The sequence below is a fragment of the Argiope bruennichi genome, chromosome 2 (assembly GCF_947563725.1).
Source record: "Argiope bruennichi chromosome 2, qqArgBrue1.1, whole genome shotgun sequence".
NCBI lineage: Eukaryota > Metazoa > Arthropoda > Arachnida > Araneae > Araneidae > Argiope > Argiope bruennichi.
Window position 1 is genome coordinate 18,710,824 of NC_079152.1, and position 23,859 is coordinate 18,734,682.

At 31.2% G+C, this 23,859-nt stretch overlaps 1 protein-coding gene across 1 annotated transcript in view; it reads right to left on the reverse strand.

The window, feature by feature from the left end:
- Positions 1-17,454, reverse strand: part of LOC129959040 (death-associated protein kinase 1-like) — a 62,500-nt gene extending 45,046 nt beyond the window's left edge. The window contains exons 1-4 of the mRNA XM_056071821.1: positions 17,344-17,454; positions 10,140-10,285; positions 4,069-4,156; positions 758-856 (exon numbers count right to left, since the gene is read on the reverse strand). Of these exons, the coding sequence (XP_055927796.1) occupies positions 758-856; positions 4,069-4,156; positions 10,140-10,285; positions 17,344-17,454 (444 nt within the window). The remainder of the gene's footprint in view (positions 1-757; positions 857-4,068; positions 4,157-10,139; positions 10,286-17,343) is intronic.
- Positions 17,455-23,859: the final 6,405 nt, after the last annotated feature.

Sequence of the window (23,859 nt, forward strand, 5' to 3'; positions counted from 1 at the left end):
TCATTTTATAATTTCTCATGTTTTATCCATTAACTACTAGCATCCATTCAAATATTTATTTTTCCTTCTGTATTTCCTGAGCAGTCCAGCAAGAAAATCTGTAAATGTTTGTTTTAAATTTTATTTTCATACCCATGCAGCAATTCAACACCTATCACGATTACAAGTAATGAGTATGAGATTGTGTTCCACTGTGTCTAGTATACTAGAAAGTAAAGCACTTAGAATTACTTCATACAACGTAATTATTTCCGTTATCGCTCCTGTTGTGTTATTTCAACACAACGTAGAACATCTCAACTGAATTATAGAAGGTCTAAATGTGTTACACTTTTTTAAAACTTTAATTTTTTGTAGTCAAATTAAAGTTTTGTGTTGTTGTTGAGAGTTATGGCACTTTACAAGCCCGCTGACAGCTATCTGTCAGCGATTTAAGCTGAGTGAGCGTCTCTTGTTTTTTCAGTAGTGCCAACTAGGGCCAAGCGTACGACTTAGCTACTTCATGCGTCACATTCGCTTGCACAACCCCTTTTTACAGGGAGGGGGGCACACTCACACACCTCACAGATAGAATACAGATGAAGAACAAGCATGTCCGAACCGGGATTCGAACCCGGAACGCCCAGATCACGAGGAAGACGCGCTACCCCCATGCCAGGACACCGGTAATTAAAGTTTTAACTTTTATGACAAACTATTTTGGGAGATAAATTGAGCAATTTTTATAAACTTTAATACAGTAAGAGCGAATATGTACCTCATCCAGTCGGAATAGATCTGCTCCTTTGAAGTGAAGGAATTTCAGAACATCCAGTTGCCCCATGCCAGATGCAACGTGAACGAAGCATTCTCCTTCCTTTAAAAAAAACAATTCTATTTCAGAGAAATCGAATATCATTTAGTGATTCGAAAATAACATGTCTCCAGAAAATAATAAAATTTAATGAAATTAAAAAGGGGGATTTCTAGCAGTACATTTCACTTTAAAGACACTTCTCAAATTTTAAAGGGGGATATTGACTTCATTAAATATTGGTAAAAGAATCCATACCGCGATCCCTAAAAAAATTTCTTTTGGTACGAAAGTAAAGATTGGAAAGTGGTTGCAAATTCAATTTTCGCCAAACATGTCAAATATTTTTTTATTCTTTATGATTTTTTTATTTTTATTCTGTTGAATGGCTTTCCTTCTAAAGCCGTTTGAATTTTGTTTCTAAGTTCATTCATTCTTTGGCAACATGCACTGATATTTATATTTGAATAATTCACGATTTAACCCTTAGACTACCACCGGATACATACGAAATAGAATTTTACGAATTCTAAAACACATTGAATATTAATCCACTGATTCAGATGTCAGTAGACGCTATGGAAAAATAATCAAGACCTATTTACGCTAACACAAACATACGAACAGATTTGTCTCGACATTTTAATGCCTCTTATATATATATATAATATTTAAGGTTATTTTGCTTAAAGCAGAGTGCAGGTTCGAAGACATAGACAAGACGTTGTATTTTTAATTTCGTTTTATTCTCTCTCTACCACCATCCAGGAAAGCATAATTATTTACAAGAAGACGCAGCGTGGCACAAATACACATGATACACATACACATGATGACCTTTGACAATAATACACATGATGACCTTTGACAAGGGTAACGGAAGTATCACTTTCATTTGATACGTAGTACTGATGGCGCATTAGTTTTACAGAGGAATTAATTAAACCGAAAGTGGAATTGGATCACGAAATAAGAGAATATTTTTAGAAGGAAGTTATTATGGACTAAATAAAGATAAAGTTTTGGAAATTAATTTGGATTAAATTAAGAGTTTAAAATATCATTACACACACACACACACACACACACACACACACACACACACATATATATATATATATATATATATATATATATATATATATATATATATATATATATATATGCATACACTCCGATTTAAAGTTAAAATCATCTCAACTCATTTAAACTTTTCCATTCCAGTAGCAGATAATTATATTATCCTGACAAAGTCTGCTACGAAGCTGAGAGAATTTTTGAAATAAAATCTTTTTTTTTCCTTCATGTTTTCGCTTATAAATACGAAACAAGAACAAAACCGAAGATTTTTATGATTTAAATATTTTTCTAAGCAGCCTCATTTGTTGTCGCAAATCACCCTTCATTAACACTTCGTACTCACACGTCGAGGTCTAAAGTACGATTCTGAGGGAAGCATCATTTCCACACTTTTTTTTAGTTAATCATCATATATAATTGTCTGCTGCCGTCTGTAACGCAAGGCAGAGATAAAAATATCCGCTCTCTTTTAATCTGCATCATTACTGGATACAAAATTTCAATTTCTGTTTTGGAGTTGGCAAACTAAGACAGAGTTTTTTAATATTTAAATTGACTGACTTATCGGGATAGGAATAAAGATAAGCATGTATAAAAATCAGTTTTGGTATCGTAAATTTCACATTTTATTTGCATTTTTTAATGCTGGATTTTAGCAATAAGTTGAAGTCTACAATTTTTAGTATTTAACTAGTCGCCTTTAGTGACCACTTGGTTCGGCTGGAATATTGATTATATTTAATTTAAGCTAAATCATTTAAATATAACTTCATGTTGATGATTATTAAAGTCCTGGTTTTTAAATTGTATTACATATGCTCTGTTTAATATGCATACGAACCTTTCTAATGGAAACTAGTCCCATGACGTCAAAGCTGTATTAAAAATGTAATTTCCCAGTACATCATTATCTAAATTTCATGATACTGTAGCTTCATTTTTTTATCCGCCTTATAAAATACACAAATATTAAACAGTATCCTTCTTCTTAAACTTTCAACAATGGAAGAAAATTAAGTGGTTAAATATTTGATGAAACAATGAAAATGGTTTTAATTTCTGGGCAAAAATGTAATGTGAAATGACAGAAATTAGACAGAAAAAGGAAAATTTGAAAAAAAATTGCCAAAATTCTGTCAAAATTTTCCCGAACACAAACTAATATCAATTTTTAAAAAATTTGAAATTTTAAGATGACATAAAAATTATTTTTTGCTGTAATATTTTCTGATGTTGTTGTGGAAATATGTCAATATAACGCTTAAATTTTAATTAATTAAAATTTCGAAAAACCTCTTCGAGGTGCACATTTTTTCCAAAATATATGTATACCAAATTTCTAGTTATATATCAACCAGTCTAACTTGGTGAGTGCCAAAATATACATTTAAATATACATACCCCTCTTTATTATTAGTAGCGATGTATTTTTCTCAGTTAATGAACCACTATTTGTTTAAAATCAATTTTAGTGATTATTTTTGATTTGATTGATTTGATCAAGATTCTATTATAAGAAAATAAAATTTTTAATGTTACTATACATTACCATTTAAAGTGCACTGCAAATGATATTCATTTTATTTCATAAGCACTTTGCCAGCGTACATGAAATTCTTACTACAGCTTTTTCATTACTGAATCTATGGGCCGTGGTGGCCTGGTGGTAAGGTCTCGCTTTGGGAGCCGCAGGGTTTCAGGTTCAAGACCCCATTCCACCGAAGAACCGCCGTGTAAGGGGGTCTGTTGCAAATCCGTCAGGGCCAAACGCCCTCCCGTTGGTGTGGTGCGGTATGGAGAGGGGAGTGCCAGCTCAGGTGTTTTCCTCGTCATCTGACCGGGGTTCAAAATTGCGAGGTCCATCCCAAAATAGCCCTAGTGTTGCTTTAAACGGGACGTTAATATAACTAAACTAAACTAAATTTCTGAATCTGTAAATCCAAGATAATGTTAGCTGTCTATCTATACCTACACATCTTCTGTTGATTATTGTAAAAGCTACATAGAAGCAAAAAACTTTTGATTAATTTTTAGAAATTTTAATAAACCCACACCTACATTTTTAAGTTACCTGAGCTCTAAAACGATTTCTTATGTTCATAAATGTATAATTATGCATTTAAAAACTTTTCGGAATGTAAAAGGTAAAAGTCTAGGTTACAGTGAAATAATTTAAAATAATAATGACTGATTACCTTGCTGCAGTTACTGAGATCAGATGCTCTTATAATTTCTTCTAATCCAGCCAGATTGTTGAGAGCACTTGCACAACAATTTTTAACTCTGAAAAAAAAATGGCAAGAAATTATTATTTTAAGAACACTGAAACAAATATCTGAATGATACAAAATATACAGTTCAATAGAATTCGCCCTATTTAACGTATTTCTTTAACACCATGAGCCCGTTGTGACCTGGTGATAAGGTCTCGGCTTCGGGACCAAAGGGTTTCAAGTTCTAGACCCGATTACATAGAAAAACTGTCGTGTAAGCAAGTCTGGGGTACTTTAAATCCGCCCGAGCAAACCGTTCTCCCTCTGGTGTGGTGTGGAAGCTTGGTGAGGGGAGGTGTCTGCTCAAGTGTCGTCCTCGTCATCTGACCGGGGTTCAAAATTACGAGATCCGTCCCAAAATAGCGCTAATGTTGCTTTAAAGTGGGACGTTAGTATAACTAAACTAAATAAACGCCACGTATTATTGGAGATACTCGAAAGTTATATTGTGACGACACTTGTAAATTTAAACCTTAGTAGGAGACCAGGGCGATGCCTGCTCCATTGCTGTATTGTCCATACTTCTATAACACAATAAAAGTAATTTCTATCAGCTTTGGAGTTAGCAGACGGGGTCAATAATGGATTGCATCAAATTTTCTTGAGTGTAAGGTATAAGAACACGTATGGCTAGACATTTGGAGAAGGGGAGCCGATTCTTGTGCAATCATTTGACCACAACTTAAAAGTATGAAGTCTATCCCAAAATGGACCTCATGCTACTAGGACGTTAACATAACTAAATTACATATTTAAAAAAAAGAGATAGAAATGATGCAATTTGAGATAAACGCCGCAAGTGTAGGTTTGGAAACGTATTTCATGCCAATGCATACAGCGACTATTCAAAGAATCTGGTCTCGAATCCACAACCTTCCAATCAAAAATCTGAGCTTAGTTTAATTATATTAATGTTCGGTTCTAAAGCCACATTAAGGCTATTTTGGGACGAACCTTATAATTTTGAACCGCGATCAGTTGATGAGGACCATACCTGAGCTAGTTCCCATCCTCCAAACGGCTATTTTGGACGGACTGCATAATTTGTAGTCGCGGTCGGATGACGAGGATGATACCTGAGCTGGTTCCCCTCTTCTAAACTTCCAACGGGAGGATATTTGTCCCGACAGATTTAATGTGCACCAGATCCGCTTACACGGCGGTTCATCAATGGAATTGGGTCTCGAACCTAAAACCCGCCGATCCCGAAACCCCACCATCATGCCATCGAAGCCTCTGAAGATTTTGAGATTCTTCAGCGTGATCCTAGCTTTCAATTGATCCAAATAATTAAGAGATCGCATGCTGTTATATTCATAGTTTATTTAATATTTAACAAAGGGGGATATATACATCAAATTTTACGAATGCTTTGATTAACAGCAAAGGTTATCATATATGAGATATTTAAATATATGCTTTTATAAGTTGTCTCCAAATAGAGATTACAGAAAAAAAATTTCTGAAATTAGCACCAGACACTGATTACTTTTGTAAGGAGTCTGCGGCACTGAATTTTTTGGGAGCTCTCTGAAAATATCAGGTATACGTAATTGTAAATTTTGACTTGTCAATCATTAGGTTTTAACGCAATATAATTTTTATTATTTGCAATGGTTTTAACTTTTTTTTATTCGTTTTATAATAGTTATATTATTTGCTTTTTTAAAATTAATTTAAGTATTATTTTAATAATTAAGATACTTTTAATTTATCCATTCTTTTTCTTATATTTAATATCACATATGTTTATCTTAAAGTTTAACTTAACCGTATTTTTATTTTAGATAAATATAAATAAATATTCAATAAATTTTATCGAAAAAATATAATGATTCATTGTATAAATGATTCTGTAATTTTTAAAAAAAAATATTTTACGATTAATAAGTTAATTCTGAATAATAAAGAATCGGTTTTTAGAATACTTCATTTATTAAATCTATACTTATAATAAAGCTCAATGTGTGTGTGTGTGTGTTGGCGCTCTACAGGTCAGACCATTTGACCTACAGCTACCAAATTTGGTACGTGTATACCTTGGAGGTCGGGAATGTGCACCTGGGGTTCCTTTTTTCGAATTTTTAATTAGATTTAATTACTCTTAAAGCAGGCTTCATCTGAGAATAAAACTCGAGCAGAAAAGTATGCATCTTCCTGTGTGGCATAAAGCATCTAACGTGCGAACTCCACCCGATTTGCTATTTTTGAGTTTTGTCTAAATCTCGAGTGCGGATTTTTTGACAATTACGATGCTTTCTTTTTGTATGCTACATATACGAGAAGCAAAATTTTTTATCACAATAGTAAAGAAATTCTGCGTATATAATATGTGATTTTCCTTGGTCTCCCAGACAATATGCTTACTTTAATCCATTTCATGCTAGACACTGTGAAGCGTTTAATAACCACATGCATGGTCTAAATATGACTATTTAAATCTTACAAAATTGATTCTTGTGCTTTTATTTCATTGAAATTTATTATAGAATTCCTTTTCAAGCGAGTGAATAAATTGAAGATACACATGAAGAGCGTTTTACATGGTTGTGAAATGGACAAATTAGATGCTGTCCGTGCGACCAAGGATAATCAGACTGATCCATTATAATAAATATCATCGTCAATGCATGAATACCGGCATTCTGTAAATATCTAGATAATTGTATATCGAGAAATGAAAACTGTTCGGGGATGCATGTAACGATTAGACATGTAGGATGCCAAATGCCAATCTCGCAAAGAAATTGTTTTAAACCAGCGGTAATGGTCTCCGCAAAACTTTCTCGCATACTCTAATAAATTTGTTGTGCCAGAGAACGCCTTATATAGCATTGGCGTATAATAGTCAGGAAATATTAACTTTTGGCGTGAATTTGGCATTTTTACTGAATCTATCCTGTGATCTTTGGCGATGAATCCCTAGTAAACGATATTAGTATAAAAAATCGAATTTGTGTTTTAGATACGTTTTTTTCACACGACTGGGTCAAAAATTTGATTCAGAAATACCCTCGTAGTCTCAAAATCCTATATCAAATTTGATACTTTTAAAGCATTGCATTTTTTCGCATATAAAACTGTTGATATCTCAACAAAAGTTTGCTATTTATTTCATATATATAGCCAAAGAAATTTAAATCACAATATACTGTAATAATAGATATACAAACAATAATGAACTTTTGAATGTTCTGTGTTCTATTAAATATTATTTTATCTGTCAAATACTAGAAATTTAATTGAAACCATCAATGGAATGACACATTTAAAAATGAAGACAAATTGTGTATATTATTAAAATTAAAATAATAAATATAACAAAATATGAAAATTCTGAATTCGCTGTTGCTTTTAAAATATCGATTGATATTTATAGATTTCATGGTAATTGATTTATTTTATGTAAAAGAGTTAAATTCGATCTATTGAAAATTCAGAACTTTAATACTAAAGGTATGAAACTTTTAATTGAATATCGGATTATATTTTTGTTGCCACTTTACTAAAGAATAAAAATGTTTCTGCACTAGTATTTTTAATCAGAATTGAAATAATGTTTCATTCAAATAATGCACTTGACAAATGATTTCCTTTAATCATTTCGGAATTTTTTTTAATTAAATATTATTTATATTTATTGAAAGTAACTTATCTTAAAATATTTTTTAATAAAATGAATTTATGCTTATATATAAGAGCTAGATGGGACACAGAGTTTTAATTTTAAAATCTGTTCAGCATCTTGCAGCAGAAAAAAAAAATTAAGACCTTGTGGTGAGATTTTAGATGACGTAAAATTACTTTTGCGTGTGACTGTGAAGTCATATGAATCGTCTTCATTCTAACGTAATGAAAAATTATGCTTCAAGTTAAAAGTGAATTGCAAATACTGCGCAGTTAGAAGAAATACAACTTTCCGATTCTACAATAAACATCAAAAAGAGTTCAAAATTAAATAGGGATTCAACGCTGTGAAGCAAATAACACAAATTTATTTTTAATTATAAAATCGAGCAGACGAAGAATTACTTTTTGCATCTGTTCATTGCAAATTAAAATGAGATTTAAAGAATTTTTGAAATTAATTTCAGAAAAATTTATAAAAGTTATCTTGATTCCGATTTTTAACACGAAAGAAAAATGTTTAATCAAAAATTTAATATTGGCATAAATTATGTTTAAAAATTGCAACAATTGCCCAAAAGATTGCTTGAAACTACTGTAGTATTATTGAGAGGATGAATTTTAAATTATAGGAAGATATAAAAACATTTCTTGTATTAATAATATTTACTCCCCAAAAATTTTTGTGAATTTTTTAGTTAATTGCATATTTGGAAAAAATTATATATATATCATATCCAAAATATATTTAAGCTGACTTTTGTATCAAAACGTAAAGGAGCAAGTAGTCATACACAGATGCACATTAGATTTTATTATTTATAAAAGAGTAGATTTCACGCAAATTTAAAAAAAAATTAATAAATTAAATATACATAAAAGATTCACCATAATAAAATAGTAATTTCAGATAAAATGATTAAGACTGCATAAAATTAAGGGATAAAAATAAAAGATGGATTTTCATAAAAAGTTACATGAATATGCAACTTTAAAAAATGTAATAAAAGTGGAAAATACTTTTCACTTTCGTTCACTACAATACTAAATAGAAAATTTACAAAAAAAAAAAAAAAAAATGCCGATTCTTTACAAAAAAAATTATTTATTTACTCATATTTATGAATAAGCTGTTAAATTATCAAAATATTTCATTATGAAGCTCGGTATTTTCAGACAAAGAATAATTTAGAACATCATTTACTTGCAAAACCATCGAATAATTGTTTTACCATAAATTTAATTTCTTAAAAAATAAATTGTGCTTTAATTTTATGAAATGGAATTTGAAATCTGAAGCTCTTGTCAAATCTCCTGAATTTAATATAAAAAATTAAGAAAATAAAAAAAAATGTTTTCAAATCCTGAATATTATCAAAATATTCGTTAATGGTTCCAAATCCCGAATTAATCAAAATATTTCGTTATTGAATTTTAAGACTAAGGATAATTTAGAACATCAATTACTTGCAAAACCATCGGAAAACATAAAACAATAATTATTTTACCATAAATTTAATTTCTTAGAAAATAAATTGCGCCTTAGTTTTATGAAATGGAATTTGAAATCTAAACTTGTCAAATCTCCTGAATTTAATATAAAACAAACCTACGAAATTTTTTTTTGAATTTCTTAGAAAATAAATTGCGCTTTAATTCTATGAAATGGAATTTGAAATCTTACACTCTCGTCAAATCAAAAGAATTTAATATAAAACAAATTTCGAAAATAAAAAAATTATTTCAAATTCCGAAATGTTATTTTCAGAACAAAAAATATTACTTATAAAATAACGTCCTTAAAAAGTAAAGTGTACGAAATATTAATTGAAAATTTAACTTAATTCTTTAAAATTTCGACTTTCCAAAACTTTATATGATTAAGTGAATGAAGAATAATTTCTTAACTTATTAAATTAACGGTAACAATATATTAAACATAGTAAGATAAACAGTAATACAAAAATTGCTAATGAACACCATCAAATTGTTGTAAATGCTGTTTTTATTTGTATGTTACTAGAACTAAGAATATTATCAAAGTACAAAGTTGGTATATAATGAAAAAAGAATAATAAATTTCTAGAAAAATCGCTTTCATTAAATAAAAAATAAAAAGAATCTTCTCAAAAAGAATTCTACTAATATTAACGGATACTATCGGTTTTTCGTTTACGAAACGAATGTCAAAATAAAATTTATTCCTGCATTTTCTAATTGATATCTAAACTTATGCATATTATTTTGAATTAATATAAATAAAACCCTCAAAAAATTCCATATTTGAAATGTTATGTGATATTCTTTTCATTATTTTCCCATTTTGTTTATAAATGTGTGCATGTGCCCGTAAAGAAGAAACTTACCTCTGTGTTGTTGAATGACCTCCGACGAACGTTCTGGGGACTTGCCGTTTGGTAACTAAGGTCGGCAGTGGAAGACGCAGAATCCGCCATCGATCGGTTTGGCCGTTGTTGCCACGAGGAAATATAGACGGGCAGACGATTTCATGCTAACGAGCCAAAAAATTTGCAGGGCAAATGAAGCGCCTTATATGAAAGGTATTGAATTTCTGTGAAGCCATTTTTAAAGAAAATTACTGATGTGGACTCTAAGATTAAAAGTTTGTCATATGGTTTTTCAGAAGTATTGGTAAAATATAGAAAGTTTAATTATAACGTGGAAACGAATTTATCATTTTCAGTTATTTGTGCATTCAATAATTTTACACTTTAACTTTGAAAAAAAAAAAAAAGAGCTTGAGTAGTCACTTAGAAACTTTCTCGCATTCTCTTTAATAAGTGTACTTGTGTATTACAAACATGCCATTTAAGAGTAATAATTGCGCTAAAGTCTTTTAATATGCGATCTTCAGCAATTAATTTTCAAGATGCAGTGAGTATATAAGTACCAGAAAACCGAATTGCTTGAAATCAAATTTGACACAAACTACACATAAAATTTACAGACAGACCTAATTACATACGGATTTCGTTTAAAATGTCATAGAAATCTATAAGTTTGGTGTAAAGAATATATAAAAATTTTATCCGTCTTGTTTAAAACATTTTTCTATTACCATATTCGTAGATTGACAGACAGAATTCCAAATATGTGTTTTTCAAATTCGGTGAATTCTAAAACATGGAGATCTATCAAAATCTCGATTTCGGAAGTGTTGACGGTTACAATACTTTCTCTTCTTATACTTTACATATTAGAAAGTAAAAAATAAAAAAAAGCTAGAATTTTTAAAGAGCGAATAAAATATCTTTTATGATGATAGTAATTTTTTGTTTTTTTTAAGGCATATTAATAATATGTGTTCTTACTTCCATTTCGTTTAAAGAACAATGGCAAAATCAAAAATAAAAGTAAGAAAAAATAGAATAATAATTAAGTAAGAATAAGAAAAAATAAAATAAGAATTTAGAAAAAAAATATAAGAAAAAAATAGAATAAGAATTAAATAAAAATAAGAAAAATAAATAAATAAGAAGAATAAAAATAAGGATAAGAAGAAAAAATAAGAATAAGAAAAATAAGGTGGAAGAAAAAAAATAAGAAAGAAGGAGCAGAAAATAATTAATTTTTTAATGAAAATGCAAGAATGCAGAGATATAATGTATCACAAAAGTGTTCGCACACCGAAAAATTTTCCTATGGATTCATAACTAATATCATCGTTAATCACTTTTTTTGCATTTCAATAATATTTGTTGTGGTTGTTTCTAATGGCCCTTGTCATGGATAAGCCCGCTGACATAGAGTGCGATCTTAAGCCAAGAGAGCGTCTCTTGTTTTAGTAGCGCCAACTAGGGCCAAGAGTACGTCTTAGCTATTCATTTTGTCACATTCGCTTACACAATCCCTTTTTTACAGGGGGGGGCACATTCACACCCCACGCAGATAAAACAGATGAACAACCATGCCCAAACCGGGACTCGAGCCCGGAACGCCCAGATCAGGGGGAAGATGCGCTGCCCTTATTCCAGGACGCCGGCTCAATAATATTTTAAATCCTTGCTTGATTACTTATCTATGTTTTGTTTATTATTTTAAAGTGACTTTTAATCATAAGGAAACAGCAAACAGCCTACGAAAAATTATTATTTTTCATCATAGTAACAATAAATATCAATTTGGCATATTGTTAAATTAGTCAGTTTATTTTATTTTGCAATTCTTTAATAAAACACTTTAAAGAAGAAAAAAATGAATCGAAACAAGGTAAGAAAAGGTAGTCTAGCAAAGTTAACTCAAAGTAATAAGAAATTTATAATTAAAAAATTTGAAACAAATCCACGTGGAAGTGTTGCAATGATTTTTGCAGAGTTGGCTAAACTGTTTTCTGCTTTAATATCACCTGAAACTATTCGGCATGTACTCAAATCAGCTGTCTATTTAGAAACATATACAGTGGCTCTCTAAACTGTTTGTACTCTTCTAAAAAGTGAAGAAAAATGTTGTAACCTGAAATTAAATTCAAATATAAAATTCTTCATTTTTTCAGATAAGCTCCATGTGACTTAATATATAAAAAAAAAAATCGATTTTTTTTTTTATTTTAAATAAAATATAAAATTGAGATGTCAAAAATAAAATGAGTCACAAAAATGATTGATACATTGAAAAATTTTCACCTGAATTCATAGCTAAAATTATCGTCTGACACTTTTCTTTTCTTTTTACATTTTGGTGACATTTTAAAAATTATTTGGCATTAATATTTACTTGCTTATTTTCCTGTGTTTCATTTATAAATTTAAAAGGCTCATTGTTTTTAAGAAAATAATAAACAGCTCTCCAGAAGTTATTATTTTTTCCTCTTAATAGTGATAAATCTATTCAGCATGTCGCTAAATTAGTAAATTTATCTCTTTCTATATTACCATACGTGATAAAATGTAATAAAGAAGAAAATAGAATTGAAAGTTAGGTGAGAAAGCATCATCTAACAATATAATATTAGATTTACTGTTTAAAAAATAGATAATCCAGGTTTTAATGCTTTAAAAAATTTCTACAGAGTTTACCGAAATGCTTTCTTTAATTTCAGTTGTAGTTATCTGTCGTGTACTCAGATCAACTGGATTATATGGACGTTCAACTCGGAGAACTACTTTTGTTTTTGAAAGGAATAGAAACTTTCTTCGGGGAATCAATGATAAATAAGCTGGAAATGTATTGGAATCATGTTTTATTTGCAGATGAAAGCAATTTTAAAAATTTAATTTTCAATAGGCGTATAATTAACTATACGTAGAAGAAGAAACGAGGAGTTTAATCCTAAAACTTAATTGGAACAGTGAAGCATGGCAATGGAGGTGCTCTTGTTTAGGGGAGTACGTCAGCATTAACACAAGGTAATTCAGTATTTCTTAATTGAATAATGGATCAAGATCTTTATTTAGATGTTTTCAAAAACAATTTAACCCTTTAAAAGGCCATTTTTTTCTATTCATAGTATAGTAAAATATTTTTTGGAATGAGACTGGCTAATGGAAAGTGATTCATTTAACTTATCAGATACATTTAATTTGATTAATTAATTTATTGTGTTAATTAATAATTAAGTAACAAATCAAGACATGCCATTTTGTGCGAGACAAGGAACTGTAACATTTAAGTTTCTATCTTATTGAAAAATTTGTCAGAACTTAAGCCAATCTACGTAACTTCACCCAACGATAGATGAATTTGGTGGGAAGCATACTTCCCATGGCCTTACAAAGGGTTAAAATAATTAATTTGGCTATTGGATTAAGCTTTGTTTTTATCTCTGGCGTCTTAGCGATATTTATCTTTGATGTCTAGTGACTTATCGATGTTTATCTATGCCCTTAAATCTATCTATGCCAGCTTTAAACCCAGTATAACATATCTGGATAGAACTAGAAGTTATAATACGAAGGCATAACGTTAATATAAAAAGCGAATTAAAAATTGCAATCAAAGAAGAAATATAGATATAGAATTAGCAAATAAGTAAATAAAATAAAAAGAAATAATGAATTCTATGCTCAAAAATTTAAAAGCTGATGTGAGAGCTATAGAGTATCTATTAAATACTAATTGATCAAAATATCCTGATAATTACTAATATGATTAGATTTCTTTAAAATGTACAAAGAACTTCTTTATTTACTTTTCATTAAGAGAAAGAATTTACTTTTATAAAGAGTTATATGATTAGTTTTTTTAGAAGTTTACTTTTTATAACTTCTTTTTATTATTATTATTATTGATTTTTAAAAAAACTTTTGCTCTTAAAATATTTTATGAATTTTTGTTAAGTTGTATATATTACTAAAAAAAATAGTTCTAAAATTTAAAATTTTTAATAATGAGTAAAACAGGATTTCATTAAAATTTTCGGAGTTCAAAACAAAATCATTAAAATTCAAATCGTTATTATAAAGAAGTCTTCTAAACGAATCGAACTTTTAATCATATTTATACTGATTTTAATTTTTCAGCATATTTAAGAATTTTTTTCTTGTGATATTCATTTTAATTCAATATGGTTTTCAAAAAATGAATAATAAAATAAATAAAAATTTTCCTGCCACTCCACGACAGAAAAATTGCGAAATGGTGAGAAATGAGACAAGAAAAAAAAATTAATAAAATTATTGATAATTTCCGTCCCTAACGAGGTATAAATAACTGAAAAAGATAAGAAAAATGATTAATTGTGATTGATTTTAAAAATTTCTCTTCATTTTTTTATTACTAAAAGACTGCCCGACGAGACGGCTGTTATCGTTTTATCAATATTTGAGATCTGATTTAATGTGTCTTGGCTTAGTCTAGCGCTCTATCATGCAATTCTCTCTCGCAAGCTAATCTTCTGTTTTTTTATTGTAGGATTTTCTTTATATATAATATTCAGGAAAACTCAAATAAAAACTAGTCGTTAAAATCGGATTGAAATAAATAGAGATAAACTAACAGAAAAAGGCAGTATTAAATGAAAAAAAAATCTGGAAAAATTAATAACCTTCAAGTGGTCCGCGAAGAGATGAATATAATGAATCAGCATAAAATAGTAAAAAACTGCAATACTCAGCTCTTAAAATCGCTTTTATTACCTTTGCAAAAGTATATCCAATGTAAAAAGATATGAAGTTTACAGTTCCACATTAAATTTTCATTTCATTTATAAAAATTAGTGATGAGATCGTAGGTTTAATGGAAACACCGATGAATAATTCAATTTAAACATCAATATTTATAAAATTCTAAAGCCAGAAATATTCTTATTACTTATTGTTGAATGGCAATAGTCTAATAAAAACATACCGTACGAACGTTTTAATTGCCTTATTGAACTTTTTCGTAGCGGCATTTAATTCAACGCTTCGATTAGTAAATTAATGAGGCTACAAAATAGCTTTAAAAACCAGGTAAAAGAGATTACAAATAATTAACTCAGACGGTCGAATGCTACTTGCTTATCAAACGTTTAATCTTTTGGTTAAAAAAATTTCACTTTCACTGCTGCTTAAGCTGAAAGTGAAATTCCTGATTAAAAAAGTATTTTAATAACTTGCATATATTAGATTTTTTCTTTTTATGATTATTATTTTAATGATAAAATATTTATTTTAAGATTTTATTTGTAATGTAATGAATATACATGTACATTGGAGGTGTATTAGTAGTTTTCATACCTTCTAACTAAATTAATATTTCAGCCAAATGGTTACCAAATGCCTGAGTTACTTGTTGCCGAAACAAAAATTGGAATTTGACATATTTTTGATACCAAATTTGGGATATCGAAAATGACGCAAAACAGGGGGAGGTAAAACAGTAGGGATATTTTTAACTCCATCCAGCATTATAAATATCTCTGGAATTTTATATTATAGATAACATTAGTTGTTAAGTATTCAACTTTTTTAGAGTAATAAAATTTATTTTATCAGAATTTTTTTATAACTTTCAATCACATCCTGCAAGAACATTTGCCCATTTTTTTATGTTTTTTTTTTCAATATACAGTAGACTCCCGATTATCCGCGGGCGGGTTATCCGCGCCTGCTGCACAAAGTTTTTTTTTTTTTTTTTTTAATGATTTTTTTAAAAAAGGTGCAGTTTTACAGTTATGCTTTTGTAATTACATAATACATTACAGTATTAAAACAGTACATATGTATTAATTTTTCAATGTATCCTTGATGCCTCTCGTAAGTACAAAGCACTTTTCTGTTTTCATGAACAAAATGCATTTTAGGTTAGTTTTGAGTGATATACTAAAATATTAATCGTTAATTAAACATAACATTTCCTGCTGTTTATTTTACGTTTTATTGTACATAAAACGTATTTTCAAAGTTGGAATGACTGTTTTCTTTTTTGCTATACCCGTTTTTAGCTTTTTTCGGATTATCCGCGATTTTTGTTATCCGCGGCGGCCGCGCCACCCAATTCCGCGGATAATCGGGAGTGTACTGTACAATTTTAGCTCATAATCTTGTCGCTGAAATACAATAGCTCGACATATATATATATATATATATATATATATATATATATATATATATATATATATATATATATATATATATAAACTTCATTTATTTTTTCCCTCTGTGATACATTGCAAAATTATGCTACAGTACAATTTGTTAGCAAAGAACGACATGCAACAATGCAGAAAGCAACCAAAATTAAAAGACCTTTAAGAAAACAGCTATGGAAATTTTATTTATACGAATCATTTTTATTTTTTAACGAAATTGAAAAGGCAAGAAGGCAGGGATTAAGCGTATGTATACACATCAAAAAATTTATTCATACATCAAAAAAAATTTCGGAGGAATTCAGATCCAAAAAAATCATTAGCCATTTTTTTTTCTTTGCATTTAGGAGACATTTTAAAAATCGTTTGGCTTTAATCTTTGCTTGCTTACTTACATTCTAAATGATAAAGACTTAACACTTTGACTGTTAGTTTTTCTTCTTTGAGACAAATTTTTTCTTCTTTAAAATTTGTCTAAAATCCTATTCTCTAAATTATTTTCTATTATCCAGAGTTCATGAGCAACATAATATTTCAGAATAGACATTATATTATATATATATATATATATATACAGGGTGTCCCATAAATATTGGGACAAACTTTAAGGGGAGGTAGGGTGCATCACAAGGATTCAGATTTGCATAGCAACCCGTGGTCCGAAACGCCTTCATTCGGCGCTAGGTAGCGTTTAAGGAAGCAGACCTGCAATCCCTCAGTTATTTGAGCTGCTTTCGCCCGCAGAGGAGTATGGAACGTTTTATGAACACGGAGCTGGCAGATATGCACCTGATTTATGAATTGGCAGAAGGAAATGCAAGAGTGGTTAAAAGGTACTCACAGAGAGATGCACCGAGCCGCCGGACATTGTGAGGCCAGCCGCAGACATTGTGAGGGCACGAGTGACTTTAACTCCCAGGATGGAAGAAAATGTGTTGGATACCGTTAGAAGGAATCCGAGTGTCAGTGTATAAGCCGTAGCTACTGCCGTTGGAGGATCTCGAGTAGTTTTCATCGTGTTTTGCAACGTGAAGGCTTACACTCACACCATCTGCAAAGCGTACAGTTACTGCTCCACGCGTATTATCCTCCTTGTGAACGTTTTGCACGGTGGTATCTCGATCAATGTTGCCAAGATGCGAATTGCCCATCCTACGTTTTAATGACGGATGAAGCGTGCTTAATGCGAGATGGAATGTTCAACTACCACAATGCGCATTTATGGGCTGGCGAGAATCCCCATGGCATAAGACCACATGCTGCCCAACATGAATGTTAGGGCTGGTGTGGTTGGTGACGTCTTATTTGTTGCCATAGCCACTAACATCTGCACAATATCTCATCTTTTTGCAAGAGGTTCTACCAACATTACTTGACCCTGTGCCACAACATATCAGACACCATATGTGGTTTCAACATGATAGGGCCATTATGGCTGATGAGTTCGTGAACATTTGAATCAGGTGTTTGGTCACCGATGGATTGGTCGTGGTGGACCGGTTCCCTAGCCACCACGCTCTCCTGACAGCATCGATTTCTTTCTTTGGAGTGCACTGAAAAGTGCCGTGTACGCAACACCTGTGAATTCAGAAATGGATCTGGTTGCAAGAATCGTCTGTGCTGCTGCGGATATCCAACAAAATCCGGGTGTATTTGAGAGAGTTCGCCAGTCTATGGTCCGACGGTGTAACGCATGCCTCGCTAACAATGGTGGAAACTTTGAACATCTTTTGTGACATTTTCAATATCATGTACTACTACACTTGTAATATCTTTGACCAACAAACATTTCAGATGATCTCAATCTTGTGTCTCTTCATTTCTTGTACCTGTCGTACTACTTTCCCATGGCGTTTCCGCCCACGCGTTGCTATGCAAATCTCAATCCTTGTGATTTACCCTACCTCCTCTTAAAATTTGTACCAATATTTATGGGACATCCTGTATATATATATATATTGTTACGGATTCCACTATTAAGTCCGTAAAGTCACCGCGTTCGCTTGCAGAGGGTGTATGGTGTAAAAACAATTAGCAGGCCTCAGTAACAAACGAAGACGACTTTTATTGAACACGGAGACAAGGACAACACAGAGACGACAAATGTACACAGGCAAAGACGAACACACAGCAACAGACAGCAGCATACTACAACACACAGTAGCACACAAATAGTAATCGGTAACAATAACAAAGCGGCACAGCACACAAAGCGGCCAGACAGAATTCAGCAAGAGAGGGAATCTTCGTAGCTTCATTCTACGGTCTCTCCAAACAGCTGCAATTCTCCACTATTTCCTCTCTTTCAGCTGTATCCAGCTGCCGACACACTACTATATGACTGGCTACATACACACGATACGATACTGCTTCCAAAATAAACGCCAAGACTCGGCACACAGCTCAGTTCAGCAGTCAGGCGCATCTGAGTTTCTATTGGAAGGATCACTAAAATTCTCGAAATTTCCAGTAATATCTATTATTTTGTCGACAAATTCGTCGCTCTGAGATCATTAACGCGATACCCGATCAGCAACCAACAGAGCTGATCGTAAAACGGTCTTTCCAGTAATTGAACTAACCGTGTTGGGAAGCAACATTCCAGGTTTGTAACATTGTATATATATATATATATATATATATATATATATATATATATATATATATATATATATATATATATATATATATATATATATATTTCTTCTGTCAGGATTCTTTCAAGATTTGATGATCGATGCTGAAATAAACCGTTTATTAAACACAAAGACAAAGACGAACAAATATGTACAGGCAAGACGAACACACAGGACAGCACATAGCAACACACCACAACAAACAGTAGCTCACAAGCAGTAATGACCACAGCACACAAAGCAGCGAGACAGAATCCAGCAGGGGATGGGATCATCAGAGCTTCGCTCTACGGTCTGTTCAAACGGTTGACGTTCTCACTGTCTCTTCGCTTTAGCTGTTTCCAACTGCCGACTTACTATTAAACTACTGGTTACTCCACACAGGACACGACACTGCTTCCACAGTAAACAATAGGACTTGGCACACAGTTCAGCTCATTAATAGCTTTTCTCCACACAGAGCTGGCACTCCACCGCTGTTTCACTATCCTCTCGAAGACTCGTTACTCGTCTACGACATCAATTCCGATCTGGTTCCTTGCAGCTTGGGATTGCTTGCCTTTTATAGTTCCCGGGAGGCGGAGCGAGAAGGTTCTGGTCATATCTCAGTTCCTACTGGATGGATTGTTAAAATTCTCGAAGTTTCCAGCAATATCCATTTTGTCGCCAAGCTCTGGGATCACTGACTCGGCACCTGAGTAGCATACAATACAGATGATTGTAAAGCGATCTTTCCGGTGATAGAGCTAATAATGCTGGAAAGCAGTATTACAGGTTTGTAACAATATATATTCGTTGACCGGGATAATAAATATTTCAGTAAAGTAAAGAATGCTTAAATGTCTTTAAATGCTTTTTTTCAGATTTATTGAAGTCCTGGTTTTTATAATTAGCAACTACGGCATAAGGATTTCTTTCTTTCTTTCTTTTTTTTTTTTACATTTAAATATTGTTGAGTGCTTTGTTTACTATTTTGAGCCATCTGAAATGTGACAATTTCCCAGGTTTGAAGATAGTTAATTCTTAAATACATTCATCAATTTTATGGCAGCTGAGCAATTGAAAAAGTACTTTTCTTCCTTATTGATTGTTTTTTAATCAATTTGAGTTGTTAAATCTGCAATGCCCGAATTCTTCCGTAAATCAAATTATTAAGTTTCTTTTGGTGACATGAAAGAATAAAATGACATTCAATAAATTTAAAACACATAATGTTGTTTTAATAACTGAGATATTTTTAAAATCTCTTAATGCTTGCCACTTACTACTTTCTTGTCATTCGTTTTTTGCTAACAAATGATATTCTGTTTTGAAACTTAGTTTTGTAATCTGCCACCATAAATCAAGAAAATAGGTACTTTTTCAGACAAAGAGTCTTTTCCATGTATATATATGTAGACTATGTATTATCATCTTAAAATAGTTAGAAGTTCTTGATTTTTGCGTTTTAAGAATAACATTAAATTTGTTCTTATTCTACGAAAACGAGTTTGTTTCTGAAATTACAGTAATTAGCTCATAATTTATTACATACATGAGCAAATATTTCTATATTCTAAAGAAAACAGTAGAAAGCAGGTGTTAAACTACTGAATGCGCAAGCAGATGGCCTCAGATTTTAATGATCATTCAAGTCCAAACAAAGGTTAGGGAAATAAAGCTTTTTTCACAAATACAAACATTTATTTCAACATTTAGATGACAAACACATACGAACACCAAAAAACAAAACAAGTTAGATTCCGAATAATAATATACTTTTAGAAAGGATTAGCGGAAACTTGTAAAAAAAAAAAAAAATCACTAAAGTTTAACTTTATTTACCAGATTATTTTACCATTAATTTTTTTAATTATTTTTTTTTCATCTTTAGATAAGTTTTTTTAGAAAATAAAGCCAGGAAAGACAGAAAAAAAAACTTTTAAAGTTAATTAAAATAACTTGATTAATTTAATTAATAATTCTTTGATTGCTTTATTTCTTTCGAATCAGGGAAAAAAATAGACATAGTGCGAAGACTAATTTAAAAGGTACTTTTATCAGCCTTATTTAAAAGGTACTTTAACCCTTTCTAGGGCTGTGGGAAGTATGCTTCCCCCATAATTTCATACAAAGATTGATAAATTTTGGGAAGTATGCTTTCCCCAAATTTATCAATCTTTGTATGAAATTATGTAGGTTGGCATAATTTCTGACAAATTTTTTTAGTAAGTCAGAAACTTAGATGCTTCAGTTCTTTATCTCAGACAAAATGATGTGTCTTGATTTGTTACTTAATTATTAATAAACCAAATTAATTAATGAATCAAATTAAATGTATCTAATAAGCTAAACGAATCCCTTTTCTTATTCTAATTTCAAGCCTAAAAATATTTTAACATAATATGACTAGAAAAAAATGGCCCTTTAAAGGGTTAAGTACCTTTGGTATACAAAGAGTTGAGCGTATATGACACATCAACTATATTTTGAAATTCTTCAATCCTACAACTGATATTCTCCTTGAAAATCTAAGAAAACGAATGAATTCCAGCATTTTGTTCCCAATTTTTGGAATATTACATACAGTCTTTAACTTAATTCATCATAATGTAATTAATAATTTAAAATTTTCTACACATCCTCAAATAAAGGTATTATCACAGAGAACGCCGTGCATGGCATTTGTGTATAATAGTTACGAAATATTAATCTCTGGCGTGAATTTAGCATTTTTACTGAATCTATCGTGTGATACTTGGCGGGACATTTGGCGATTATTCCCTGGCATACGGTTAATATGATCAGAAAATCGAATTTGTGTTTTAGACACGTTTTACCCAACCGATTGAAACAAAAATTTGACATAGAACTACAATTGTAGTCACAAAATCGTATACCAAATTTGATACATTTTAGTCATTGTGTTTTCGAATTAAAATTTTTATGTTTCTAACAGTACAGGCCTTCAGAAGGTCAAATTTGGCCCAATTTTTGACAGGTGTCTACAGTATAGATGTTAAATCTGTATACCGAATCTTTTCTATCTAACTCTCTTAATTTTGTAGTTATCGTGTTAACATATATTCGTACAGCCTCCGGATAGGAGAACTTCCTCTGAACAGATTTTGCTTGAAATCTGCAAAAAAAATCGTGTACCAAATTTCAAACGCATAGCTCAAAGCATTTTTTAGTTATCTTTGTCACAGACAGACGGACATTTTCCAAAAATGTGTTTTTCGAACTCAGAGAAGTGTGAAATGTGGAGATTCGTCGAAACATCGAATTTGAATTTTCTGATGTTTACAGTACTTTCTCAATACATCATATACGAAAAAGTAAAAAAACCTAGGGAGGATAAAAAAATATTTTCATAGTATTATTATTCATATCACAGAAAATTTATCGTTTAAATGCAATTCAATGCGAACGATGGACAACGAAGAATATATTCGCCATCTATTCATCATCTTCGCTGTTTTATCTTTCCCTTTCCGTTCAAAAAACGAATTCGCCTGCCTCCTTGCCATCTTTCTGAACATAAACCATCCGATGGGTCATTTTTAGTTTATGATATATGGATTCCGAAGCAGAATTGCTAGTGACAGGAGAACGGCTTTATGGTGGCGCCCCATACAATAAAGCCAGGCCTGCGGAATGCATAGAAAAGGCCTCCTACTGACGTAAAGCGCCTGATACAAAAGCCACAAATGAAAGAAGCGTCTCCGATGCAGCAAAAAGTTTTTTTATAAATAATTTATTTACTTAGAAAATAAGTTGGTTTATTTCTATCCAATGTTGGAGTGATTCATTCATTCGCTGCTATTTATGCTCAATATATTTATATTCTACTTAGAAATATGATTTTATTTTATCATCATTAATCACAGTTTTTAAATAATGCAACTAACCCTTTGACAAATATAAATAAACTCTGTGATGTATATTTTCGCGTAGATAAAACGTATGTTAGCTAAAATCAAAGATTGCGCTCACTAATCTCAACTCGAGACATGATTCAAGGAACTAAACCTTATATCTGTTTTTATCCAGAAGAAGAAATGATTCGAATTTTCCATATTTAGAAAGATACAGAAATTATAAGAACATTCTAGAACAAACGAGAAATAACAGAAGGTAAATCAATGTCAAAACAATTTTTAGGCAATTTGTCTGCAGTCAGATACTAACTTGCGAACTGTTGCTATCAGTTCATTGCATTCTATCACTGAGCCATTCAGTTCTTGCCAGTTTAGAGCAAATTTCATTACAATTTAAAAGGACTGTTGTATTGTAAATATTTCTTTTTTCATTACGTAACTTTAGAGAATCATCAAAATGAAAATCTCTCTTTATAGCCATCAGCAGCTACTCTGACCCATCTGAATGACCGGATGACCGTGACAAGCATTGGCGGGAACTAAGACTGAGTCCTAAGGGCCATCACTAGCCACAGTGCAACCTCTCCCGTAGGAGGAAGTCCCTTTATTGATAAGGGATAGCTGACCATACACCATTTTTGTACCCATTAAGGTGGGGAGAACCAACCACCATTCCAGAAGCTTCTCATCACCAGATATGAGATGCAATCAATGGTAATCACGCTTTGTAAAGAGGCCTTATAATAAAGTCGACTGACCTGATCGTTATGATAGCCAGGGCTGGATTCAAGTAAGTTAAAACCTTTCCTTTCCTCTCTAATTTATAACAGATTTTATATATATATATATTTTTTTAACTTTCTACATCTGTAATAATTAAAGGAATCTAATAAAACATATAGAACCTGAATCAATTTTACAAGCTGATAACATGTTAATATTATTCTAATATTTGATAATTTATAGAGTTTGTATTTTCCGCAAATGCATTTATTTTGCTTGTTCAGAAAATTAAATTTTATTAATCGGCTTGCTTGTGGCGCTAGGTAACTGCCTAGAT